The sequence below is a fragment of the Myxocyprinus asiaticus genome, chromosome 35 (genome assembly GCF_019703515.2).
Source record: "Myxocyprinus asiaticus isolate MX2 ecotype Aquarium Trade chromosome 35, UBuf_Myxa_2, whole genome shotgun sequence".
Lineage (NCBI taxonomy): Eukaryota > Metazoa > Chordata > Actinopteri > Cypriniformes > Catostomidae > Myxocyprinus > Myxocyprinus asiaticus.
This window is the reverse complement of record NC_059378.1, coordinates 5,623,441-5,636,570: the sequence shown is the minus strand read 5'-3', so window position 1 is coordinate 5,636,570 and position 13,130 is coordinate 5,623,441. Positions and strand designations below refer to the sequence as shown.

At 37.8% G+C, this 13,130-nt stretch overlaps 1 protein-coding gene across 1 annotated transcript in view; it reads left to right on the top strand.

Moving 5' to 3' along the window:
• LOC127426179 (ephrin type-B receptor 2-like) overlaps positions 1 to 13,130 on the top strand; it is a 229,057-nt gene that overhangs the window by 88,519 nt on the left and 127,408 nt on the right. The window contains exon 3 of the mRNA XM_051672806.1: positions 11,543 to 12,227. Coding sequence (XP_051528766.1) covers positions 11,543 to 12,227 — 685 coding nt within the window. The remainder of the gene's footprint in view (positions 1 to 11,542; positions 12,228 to 13,130) is intronic.

Here is a 13,130-nt window from a genome sequence, read left to right as displayed (position 1 = left end):
AACCGACTATTCAGCTTGTGCTCCGATTTAAAAGGTTGTATTAAACGTGCTTACTAACAATAAAGAGGACAAAATCATCTTTTAAAAATACCTCTAAATGACATTCACTGAATTAAAGGGAAAAAAAATACTTTTTATTATGTTTAATTCAGTAAAAATGTCACTACAAAAAAATCCTATTGTTATCAAGTGTTTTTGTATTTTTCCATTTAAAATTGTCTAAAAATCCTTAAAACAAGATACATTTACTTGAGAAGCAACATATAAGATATTTAGACTTGCTTTAAGAGAATGTATCTTAAATATAAGTGTATTTTGTATATAAGTGTATTTTTTTACTATGTTAAACTTCTGCGAGTGCAGTAAAGACAAAATATACTTATATTCAAGATCTATTCTCTAAAAGAAAGTCTAAATATCTTATATGCTGCGTCTCAGGTGAATGCATCTTTTTTATTTAAAATAAAAAATATTTGTATTTTTAATATTGTATTCAACATTCTCAGATAAAAATATAAATCAAAAATATATATTCTGCAGTATAGCGGCTAAAGTAAATGTACGTTGTTTTAAAGGAGTTTTAGATATTTATATTGAAAAGCAAGCCAAAACAAAAACAAATAAAAAATATATTTTGTTGCAGTGTATAATGGGGCGAAGACTTCCCTCTCTCACCTTTTTGTTCACTTCAATCCATCTTTAACTCACAAAAAAAAATAAAGCTGCATTTTGCCAGTTTTCTTCACGATAAGAAATGCACAGTGACACATATTATGATTCAATAAGTTGCCATTGCGTTATAATCTAGCTGCATTAAGCACGCGCACTCGAGGGATGAGCGTCCCCGCGACAGAGTGTACCTCAGCCGGGTGCAGTTTCAATCTCTCCCCCTTAGATCGGGACACTTCGTGCAACTCATAGAAGAGGCGCTGACCGCACAGAGAAATGCCAGTTTCCTTATTATTTTAACTTTAATAAAGCTATAACGCATTAAATAGAACTGCATTAAAGATGTAACGCCGGGGTGTTTCCTTTAAAGACGCTCGACACGCAAGTTTTCCTTAAGCTGAGCGTCAGCTCCGGCTCTGCTTATTCCACAACAAGAGTGCTTCTGTATTTACTTATTTTGTATTTTTGCATTATAATTCCCTCATACTTTGCGATCTACATCACCTGAAGCTGTTTGGAAAGTTTAGAGTACGTCTGGACTGTGAGATGTGTTTTCTTCCTCTCCTCAGTCAGGCGCGAGCTGCAGTGCTGCTCTTGTGTGCAATCATTAGAGTTTCATATGATCTTATGTTACATTAAGATCAAACGACTATTCAACACCGAAAAGTTTTGTCGACAATTTTTTATTGTTGACGTTGTCGATAACGTCGGCTAATCATTTCAGCCCTAAAATTAACCATATTTTTGAGATGATAACTGGATGCCACTTGCAGAAATTAAACATGCAACATAGTGAGGTCCTGTGACAATGTAGTACATGAATGAATTTAACAAGGCTTTCTTCCATATTTAGGCCTATTTATTCTTTGTATTGTTAGATTTTTTTTGTGAGTCACATCATATGAGATGTTAAATAAATGTATTTACACAGCAATTACAATTGCGGGAAACAATGTATCATGTGCTCAAATGTAATATTTTTGTACAAATGTGGCTGTATTCATTCTGGTGACCAGCTGACAGTGCACTAATTAAGACAACAGCATTCCAGTGCGGTTGCCAGATATTCAATCCCAGTATCATTATATATGAATAAGACGTCTATTTTCATTATCTACATGTCTTACATAAAACCTTTTGGTAACCGCGGTCCATTTTTAAAGCATCCCAAAAACCACAACCCGCGGTGCTATAATACTATAATAACCCGCAATTGTGTTTTCAAATTAGCCCAAATTGGCATGAAAGCCTAGCAACACTGTTCACGCGCTGCAGCTGTTTTGGGGAAGAGAGAGTGATAGGTCAAGTGTGCAGCGCGCATTTGCGCTGTTCAGAAAAACTGTTCAGAAAAACAATCAAGTCTCTCACTTGATTGACAAGAATTTTTTTCTTTCCGACTTATTTTGTGGTCATAATGAGAGAAGTATTCTAAAAGTATTCTAACAAAACTGAATACAGAGCTGAATACAGTTACTTAATTTTTGTATTCTGAATACATAACACCGTTACATGTATTCTGGTACACTCCAACCCTGTTTACTCTCATTCACACTAGAACAACTTTTAGAAATGCTATCTATAAACACATACTTTAGAAAACATATGACTTTGGAAACCTATAACGACGTTTTGACATGGACTTACTCACCCTTATGTCATTCCAAATGACATTCTGAATCACATTCTTTCTTCCATGGAACACAAAAAGAGATGTAAGGCAGAATGATAGCCTCAGTCGAAGTTTACTTTCATTCTATTGAAAAAAAGATGCAATGAAATTGAATGGTGACTGAGATTAATATACTAATATACTCCTTTTGTGTTCCATGGAAGAGAGAAAGCCAAACAATTGCTCTCTGATGTTAACCGATCTTTGAAAAAATGTTGTGCTTTTATTTAAAACCATGCAGTTTTAGTATTACTGACTGCCTACATGAGCTACATGAAGTCGTCAAAAAACAGATGTTTCCAAAGATGTCATGCCTGGTTATAATATGTAAAACCAACACAAACTTATCAGAACTGGCCTAAAAAAGGAAATATCCTGAAATCAGTTCCGCTGTAGAGTGACCTGTATCAAATTGTGGTGGTCTATAAAACAGTAATGGGGTCCCTTCATCACGGACTCAAAGCTCTCTGTGGTCACATGTCAAGATTGAAACAAGCAGCCTTTGGCAGCGTGACTCTTTTGTCATGTCCCTGATTTATATAAAGGGAGATATGTAAACATGATCGTGAAAGAGAGAGACAAGGGTTAAAGTAGCAATAGGAAGCTTGTTTGTCTAACTTCACATGTTGTGCATTACCAGTGGATGGAGGTTGAAGGTTGTATTGAAGCTGACTACCAAATACAGCTCAGTTTTTAGGTCGGTCTCATTTTTTGCCTTCTCTCAATCACTCTCTCACTTTCTCACTGTCTGTCACTCTTTCTGACGGCGGGGAGCTCAGAACCTCCATGGGGTTGCAGTCCTACTGCACTCAAATATCTGGATGTCATTTGTCCCACAAGTCCCCTCAGGACAAATGTCTCTATGCGTCTCTGGCTGTCAGATTTCCCACAACTGCAAATTGGGTAACTCTCCCTGAGGAGCTGTCATACATGCTCCCCTTCTCCCCTCTGTGCAAATTATTTATTTATGTAGATTTACAATGCTTTTGTTTGAGTCCAAGATATGCTTTCCACACAGGCCATCTATACTGCAATGAGATGTGGAGTCAGCATATTTCATAGAACGCCTCATCAGAATCACCATTCCACTAGTTACAAAGGCTGTAATACAAATGACATCCCTGGGAGAGCTTTAATTTCTGGCATCATGTAAACTTCACAAGGTTGTGGCAGTTTATTTGTAAAAGATGCTGAAGTCAAAATAAAAGTTCAGAGCCATGTCACTGCGCAGCAATTAATCGCAGCAATTAATATAACAGAAATTGTGATTGCGGCCAACATCTTCGTCCCCCAGAGCTAGCCTGCTTCATAATTCAGCAAAAGTACGCGATTCCTCTCGGCTGTGTTGATCTAGTTGGGAGAGCCTCTGTCAGGGAGACTTATAGATTACAGCTCAGTTGAACTTTCTCTCTTCTTGGGTGGCAGGGGATTTATCGATTTGAAACTTCTTTCCACTAAGAACATTGTGTAATATATCACACGAGCTCTTTTTCCCAGTGCAAGTTACAAGGCATTTCGAGTACAAATTTTTATCAGCATTTATTTAAATTTAGATGTTAAATGAAGACACTATTTACATGAGATTATTCATATAGCTAAAATATTACACTTGCCAAAGAGTAATCATCGTAAAGGATGAATTAAGGGGTGTTCTCAGAGCATGCATTATTGCATTTAAAAACAGCAAGACGGACGGCCAGAATGTAAGCGTCTTCAGAAGTTTAACTGTTTAAATATATCCAACAAAATATGATGTACTGCTTGCCTATGCCATGTTTGAGTGGTCTACTAGGCTGTTCTGGGGTACGTTTCCCAAAAGCATTGTCAGCCAACTATGATCGCAAATACCATTGTTACCAACAAAGTTCAACAATTTGGTGTTTCCCGAGACCGTAGTTCCAACGAACATTCGCAAACAGCATCGCACAGCCCTTTACCTTTGGTCAGAAGCATAGTTCCTTGTTAGTCTGCTGTGTGGATATCATTTCACTTCGCTGAAGCTTCTTTATCTTTTATTTCATATATATCTTTCATTCTGCCAAGACTTTGATCACCTTTACATGTATTTAAGAAAATTACTTATTCCAGGTTTTTTCAGAAAGAGGCGTTCTGAAACATCATGGAAACGCGAATAGGTATGCTGTAAGATAGCTTCAAACTGAATTTTCAATAAAAATGGCTTATAAAGTGAGTTCCAAATTACTGTTATTTTGGAGCCCTACATCTTTTAGCCCTCCACTGCTCTCACAATGGATGGCAAATAATTTGAAGGGAATTGGGCATAGGGATGATCACTTCTGAATGGAACGCACCAATTTGAAGAGTGCACATGTGCTCAAGTGTGGCGGGGGATCCCCGGAGTCTGATGTGGAGGGAAACCCTTCTATTGCAGCGCAATGCATCTGTCTCATTACATGGTGCATGCCGATTTCGTGTCTTCAGCAGCTTTCAGCAGCAGTAAACGGTTTTCTGGTGTATGTGTAAATGAGCTATTATTATTTAATATTCCCGGAAGTTATTACTCCACCTCCTGCGTAACATCATTAACGACAGCTCTATGTTTTTGAACCAATGCGGTTCAAACGATGGAAGTGCGATATAGTTACTACGGTTTCGGGAAACAGTAGTGACTAGCTAGTTAATTTCTCCCACGATGAATCGTACTACGGTGGTTAAGCAGTGAGTTACGTCGTTGTACGGGAAACGCACCCCTGGATGGTTGCTAACTGGTCACAAAAGAGCCCACCCCCAAATGATACTCTGGTCCCTTCTTCAATGTTTTTTCCTCCCGACTTGTCATCTTACATGTAAAAATCTTCTGATTGCTTATAACACACCCTTTATTTAACAAGGTTCAAATTCCAACCTTAACTATTAGCAATAGTTATAGTAACTGGGTTTACCTCCACATATGTTTATAAAAATTTTGGGATATTTCATATGTGGCGGATTGACCCATCCCTCCCTCATGTCATTGTCACCCCACCTCTTCTAAAGGCTGTCCTTCAGCCAGGCTCACAGCAGGAGTGAGTGGGAGGAAAGGGGCAATTTAAAAAGCATCATTTGGCAGCGAATTTTGAGGTGCACCTGATGTGAATAGAGCATCATCACCGCTGCATTTAAAACGAAGAGCGTGCCTCTCCTCAGGAAGCTGGCTTCTATCTCCATGTGTGCACACACTTGTGTCCTTGCAGGTCCCAGAACAGAGCGGGAAGGGTACCAGCTGAATTAGATGCACGCAAGGCCCGCTACGAGTTGCATCATCGGGCATGACAGCATGCATTACTGCCAATGGGCTAGGAAGCTGGGCCACCTTCCCCTCACACTTGCCGCAGCCCTAGGGAAGACAGGCCACCACAGAAGCCGCCACGGAAGGGAGTGCGTGCAGCCGCTGGACCCCGCCCACGTCCTGGAACATCCCATAGGCACTCCCCTACCTTCACTAAGCCCCTTTTCACCTTGAGGATGCCAGATTCCCCCTTTCTTTTGGACACTATATTCCCATGGACACTTTAGTTCCCCCTTTTAAATATTTTATGTTGTTTTTTATTTTAAATAAATGCCTCTCCAAAACCTGATACCACACCTACTGTGTCCATCTCTTGCTCACCCCCCCACACATACCAAATGCTGGATGGAAACACCAAGCTACGAATACAATTTTAAAATGTGCTTAAAAAATGTATACGCTCGCTTGAGGGTTTGAATTATTTTATTCGGTTAGAAGACATGCTCATAAACTTCAGTATGATGGGAACACATTTACTGAATATTTTCCAATAAAGTTTACATATAGGAGTATAGATGCTCATCACAGGTCATGTGACTTTGCCTCAACAAGCCATGTAAATAGATTTGCTCAGAGAATGTCATCAATATTATCACATGGCATCTCAAATGTTGCTCTGCCGCTGAACGCTAACAGATATGAAGTTCGTCAGAGCGTTTGGGTTGCATGCTCTAAACCGCAAGTAGGAATTTATTACATTTAAATAGAACCACTGTGGCTCCAACTTCCATTTTCATTTCTATTTTGCACTATACATTGGATGGAAAAGCTGCTTCATTTCGCAAATACTTTTTGCGATATTCAGATTTTTAGCATAAATTAATTTTTTAATTTGGATGGAAACATGACTAGTGATGCATGTCTTAGCAAATCAATAATTAACATATACAACAATGTCTAGTCTAACTGCTTCAGGACATTAGTAGGATGAGAATAGAAGAACACAGACTCCATTCATTCTCTTGTCATGATTGAAAGGATCTGCGAACATGGACCATGTTGGGTCCATAAGTCCCAGGTTATGTTCCCATCCAGTGGACCGCAGTTCTGGGTTCTGCACTAGCAGTCTCTGTGATGGTCCTCCTTATATTTGCTTGTGATCTTCAAAGCATAGCCCAGGCCCTTAGACCTTATGGCACCATAATTTTGTTGGTGCTTTTTGTGTTGGGTGCCAGTAAATAGGGCCTTGAACCAGTGGTGCACCATCTCTGTAGGGCCCCTCTATGTTAAACTCATAGACCTCATCAACATAGACTTCAAAAGAGGGCAGCCAGGCTCTTAATTTGGGCCCTAACACACTTGAGTCATGAAGGTCCATAGACAATTGTGAGAAAGACACATTACCCATATATTCAGGTCCATTTAATAATTTATTTTTTTTTTTTTTTTTTTTTTTTACATCAGTTGGGTGAATTTCATGAAGAAAAGTTAAGGTCAGATTTCACCTCAAAATCAAAAGATAACTAAAATAAGATTTTTATATTGTTGCATTACCCCTTACACCCCCAACTTACACACACACACACACACACACACACACACACACACACACACATGTTGGTGCAGCTATCATTATGAGGACTCTCCATAGACATAATGATTTTTACACTGTACAAACTATAGATTCTATCCCCTAACTCTAACCCTAAACCTAACCCTCACAAAAAACTTTCTGCATTTTTACATTTTCAATAAAACATTGTTTAGTATGTTTTTGAAGCTATTTGAATTATGGGGACACTAGAAATGTCCTCATAAACCACATTTATAGCATAAAATACCCTTGTAATTACAGTTTGTAACCTAAAAAAATAAACCACTTAAACCTGCCCACACACACACACACACACACACACACACACACACACACACACATTGTCATGCAAAAAAAATTCCTTTTCTTTACTGTATAAAATAATTGGAATCATGTCACACAGTTATTTATGAATTATATTATAAATAATATCAATACTATTTTTAATTATTAATGTTTATATTAATCTTAATTATATATTATAAATGTATATTTCATTTAAGCATTAAATATTATATTATATTAATATAATAATGTAATAATATTATGTTATTTACATTTAGTCATTTATTTTAATTCATACAGTATATAAAATATAATAAATATAATTTTTATATTAATGATACAAGTAATTATTAATTAATATTAATAATTTTGTAATCAGCATAAATGTAGTACAGCAGTACAAAGTCAGTATAATGCTACCATGATTTATTTTACAATATATATACATTATATATAGTATATACAGTATACTATATATATATATATATATACACACACACACACTGTATAGTATATATATTAGTATGTATAGTATAGGCTACATTTATTTAATATATATAAGGGCTGTTCACACCGAATGTGTGGCAGTGTTGTTTTTTAATTGTTTTTCTATGTAAACACGTGCTGGATGGACATCTTTGACCATTGTGCTGCGCCTCACTGTTTCTTCATCATCTCATGCGTGACAGTCACATTTTTTTAGACCCTGTGTAAAAGAACTTTAATTATTTTAAAAAGAACTTACATTTTTAAAAAGGCATCTTAAGAGACCTGCATTTTATTTCAACTGTGACTAGATTTTTTAGTGCAGGAGTTACAAAGATTCAATGTTCTGAAGAAGTTCAGGCTGCAAATAGGGACTTCATGCGACTGTTACACTGTTAATTATGTTCAGGTCGGATTCAGGCTTAAAACTTGATGGTACAGGTCAGGTCAGGTCATATAACATGGTCTTGGGTACGAGCCAGGACGTATAGGTAATATTTTGCAAGACATTATTTCTGTCTCTCTGTCACTCTTTATTTTATCTTTATTTCTTGCTCTGTATATATATATATATATATATATATATATATATATATATATATATATATATATATAACTCAAATTGAGACAAAGAATAGGTGATAGACTCTGATGTTTACATTTTTTGCTGTGCTGCCTGGTTTCTGTCCTCGGGCAGAATAAAAATGAAACCAGCATTAGCATAATTTAATTTCTTCCATCATGCTAGACAAAGAAAAAGAAATGAGTACTGTTTGGCAAAATTAGATAATAAATACTCTGACAAAAATAAAACTATATCTTATTTTTTGTGTGTTCTACAATTTAAAATTATATTTCACACAACAACAACCAAAAAATATTCTGTCATCATTTACTCATCCTCATGTCACTCCAAATCTATATGACTTTTTCATGGAAAAAAGGGAGAAATTTGTTCACGTTAAAATTGCTCTTTTACATACAAAGAACGCAGCAGTAACCAGGGGCTATCATGCTCCAAAAATGTAAAAAAAGCATCATAAAAGTAGTCCACATTACACAAACGCTGTCATGCTCCAAAAATTTAACAAATAAAATAAAAGCTTAGTCCTTATGGCACGATTGCTGTATTCCAAGTCTTCTGAAGCCATTCGATAGACTTGTGTGAGGAGCAGACTGAAATGTAAACTGTCATTCATGGAAAATAGTCCCTCTGCTTTAGCTCTCAAATATCACTCACACTTCTGTGTATTCGCAGAATTTTGTGTATTCTATTCAGTTTCATTGAGGTCTTTTTTGAAGCTTGATAGCCATTTTGTTATGATATTCCAATTGCCTGTTCCTATTCTTATTTTGTTCCACAGAAGAAAGAAAATGAGTTTGGAAAGTAAGGACGTTTAAATAAAGTCAGAATTTCCATTTAAAATAAATGTATAATACAATAAAATGTCCGCTGTTAATTGGTCAGAAGGAGGAAAGGAAGAAAGAACGAAAGAAACAAAAAAAAGAAAAAGAAAGAAAAAAGAAAGAAAGAATTACACCTACACCTACAATTGACCTAGTGATAATTAGTGCAACAATGTCAGCCCTGAGTGCAACACTTATAAAAACATCTATCCCACTGAACATTACAAACCTTAGATAATTAAATTATATGGACGACTGTTTGATAGATTGAAAGAGACTTCTTGTTAAGTTAACAAGTATATATTGCACACACTAAAGCATGAAGACTACATGCACCAGGGACTTCACTGCCTGGCCTAAAGTGACTCCAGATGACTCCACTGTGGTTTCCAGACAAACTTGCCTGCGATCAAGCCACAGACGTTGAGCACTAAACAACCCAAAGAGCAGCCACAGAAATGAGTCAAAGTCTTGACCTTGTCCAACAGGGAAAGCACTTTTCTTCACCTTCAAACACTCATCGCACCATGACCTCAAAGCCCAGCAAGCCTATGATCACCCTAACACCCCTCTCCCTTGAGTGTCTTACTCTTCACTTAACAGCTGACATAATTTCCCAAATTAGTCGCCTCTTAACTGGGGGACAAAGTCAAGCCTCTCCAAGACCTCCATTCCATCACACAATCTTGGACTAATTAAAAGAACGTTCTTTTCTTGTAGCTTTTGTTCTTTATTCCCATGTCCCTGTAAGTTGGCTGAGACAGACTGAAATGATTTGAGATAGGATTGTGATTATTAACACTTGCACTATGTTGTTTGGACTTGCTAATTTAGAGGAATTTGGATGGCTCTAAAAGTATCTGAGGTGTCAATTATAAAACCTTAAATCAGGTTATGTTTTTTTTTTATGCAATGTTTTTACAGGTACAAGAGAGAAGTGTTTTTATCCATCACTTTAGTTTGATCCTTTCAAGTAGGCAGATATTTCTTGGGTCACTGGCAGCCATTGACCTTGCCACCTTTTTGGATGGTCCATTCTTCCATGCATCAGAAAGTAGGGTGGGAAAAAGAATGTTTAAACAAGAGAAGACAGGGTGTAGCATCCTCTTGTGTGTAGCCTGTCACTTTGACTAATCAAATTAGGAATAAAAAGACGGTTGCTAATGACAGACTGAGTAAGCGAGGGCACTGCATGATGGAAGAAGGAGAAGATGAGTGTGTTAAAGACGTTGCAAACAAACAACCTTTTAAAGGAAGGCCTTCCTTTGTGCCGTCTCAGCTTCTCTGCCACTCTTTTATCAGAGGCAAAGAGGAGAACCAAATGAGACATAATAAGAGCCAAGCGATCAATCGCTGAGTGTGAAATTAGAAGAAACGTCTTCATTTCCACAGCTTTTCCCCTGGACTTTCAGTGGGAGTGTGGCTAAAGGGTGACCTTGTATTTTAAGATGTAAAAGAGGGACTCGGCATTCAGCATTATTTGGGCATTTAGCAAAGATTTTGGAATGTGGCAATTTTATTTTATATAAAAAAAATAAATAAATACAAATAAAATGCAATGCTGTAAAGCCTATTTTTGAACCATGGAGGGTTGTTTGATTGCGAAGAGGTTAACTGAAATATTTGATGGTCAGAAAAAAAATACAAGAACAAAATTGTACACAGTTAATATCTGTATGGTTGGAGTCAGGGTTGTAACCACCAAAGACCTACGGTATGTTAGCATATTGTTAAATAATGGCTGAAGAAACTAGCTGGGTGAATCTCACAAAATATGTCAAGAACATGTCCATGTAATATTTTAAAATCCAGTACTTTTTTTAGGACCATTAAGACTTTTTGCATTGTAGCAACATTTTCATGACAATTAGGGTCCCCATTACTGTAAAGCAAAATAATATATATATATATATATATATATATATATATATATATATATATATATATATATATATAAAAAACCAATAATAATAATAATTTATATTTCAGTAATTACAAACCCCACCTGAACCCAAAGTTATACTTGAAAAACTGACCAGAAAGCCAAAGTTTTGTCAGGTCTCGTCTGGCTCGTGTTGGGTATCAGACCTCTAAAATGAGCAGGGATCCCAAATAAAAATACGTTTGTATGACCTGTTCCTCTAAGTGTGTTGGCACTTCAAAACAAATCTTTAATTCTTTGTTTTCTCTTTTCATCTTATAGTGGGAAGAAGTGAGTGGCTACGATGAGCACATGAACACCATTCGTACCTACCAGGTGTGTAATGTCTTTGATGCCAACCAAAATAACTGGGTGCGTACCAAGTACATCCGACGAAGAGGAGCTCAGCGCATTCATGTGGAGATGAAATTTTCCGTGCGAGACTGCAGCAGCATCCCAAGAGTCCCGGGTTCCTGCAAAGAAACTTTCAACCTCTACTACTATGAATCAGACTCCGACATTGCCACCAAAGCCTTCCCCCCCTGGATGGAAAACCCTTGGATAAAGGTGGATACCATCGCGGCTGATGAGAGTTTCTCGCAAGTAGACCTAGGTGGACGTGTGATGAAAATTAATACAGAGGTACGCAGTTTTGGACCAGTCTCCCGTAACGGTTTCTATCTAGCCTTTCAGGACTACGGCGGATGCATGTCGCTGATCGCCGTGCGAGTGTTCTACAGGAAGTGTCCTCGGACCATTCGGAATGGAGCGATATTTCAGGAGACACTTTCAGGAGCCGAGAGCACCTCCCTGGTGGCGGCGAGGGGAGTTTGCATCCCTAATGCCGAGGAGGTTGACGTTCCCATTAAGCTGTACTGTAATGGAGATGGAGAGTGGATGGTTCCTATTGGCCGCTGTATGTGTAAAGCTGGTCATGAGGCTGTGGATAATGGAACTGTTTGCAGAGGTAAGCCTACTTGTCTCCTAATGTAAAGGGATCTTTTCATGTTGTACAAAACTCAAATTTTTTGGTCACGTTTGCTCATGATTCTGAGTATTGAGAAATGGAAAACACTCTCTGTTCAATTGTCTGTGGTCTTATTGAATTCGGTTCGTACTACTGTATGCTTATTATATCAGTGTTATATCATTACAATGCTCATGCAAAAATATGATGCATTACAATATTGCACCATTACGACAGAAGAGAACATTCCAGCGGGTATTGTTTCATCATCTTTGGATCTACCATTTGGAAAAACATACTGCCAAAGAATGACATCTTCTTAAGTACCGATATTAATCAGTCCTCATGTTTTTGGCTTACATTTTTTGTTGTTGTAAAGGGACCTAAAAGCCATGTTCATTTTTCTACCAGCTCATTTTTTAAGTGTGCTGGAGCTCTAGAAATGGCCTGCTATTTATATTGTGGTTTTGCTGTGATATCCCAGGCAACTCAGACACTTTCATGTGGCTGTTTTCACAACATCCCTGTGCAGCGTCGATATATGACGGCCCTTTGTCAGTGTGTGAGTGTATCGATCGTTTCTTAGCCAAATCCCAGTGCTCCTCTCCTTCAGCCTTCCTCACCTGTAATTCAACTCTGTCTGCAGCGGGAGCTCTCGTTTTGCCTGACGGCGGGTCCTGTTCCCACGGCAACGCCAGCCTGCAGAAAGGCTCCTTGCTGACACAGACGACACAATAAAACGCCCACCTGTGTTTCAGACACCCCCCTCCCCTCTTTTTCTTTTCCACACATGCACCCACTCACACAGACAGATGCGCACACACACACACACACACACACACACACACACTCGCTCAACCTCTTCATAAGCCTGTCTGTAATTACCACTCCGGCTCCCTGTCT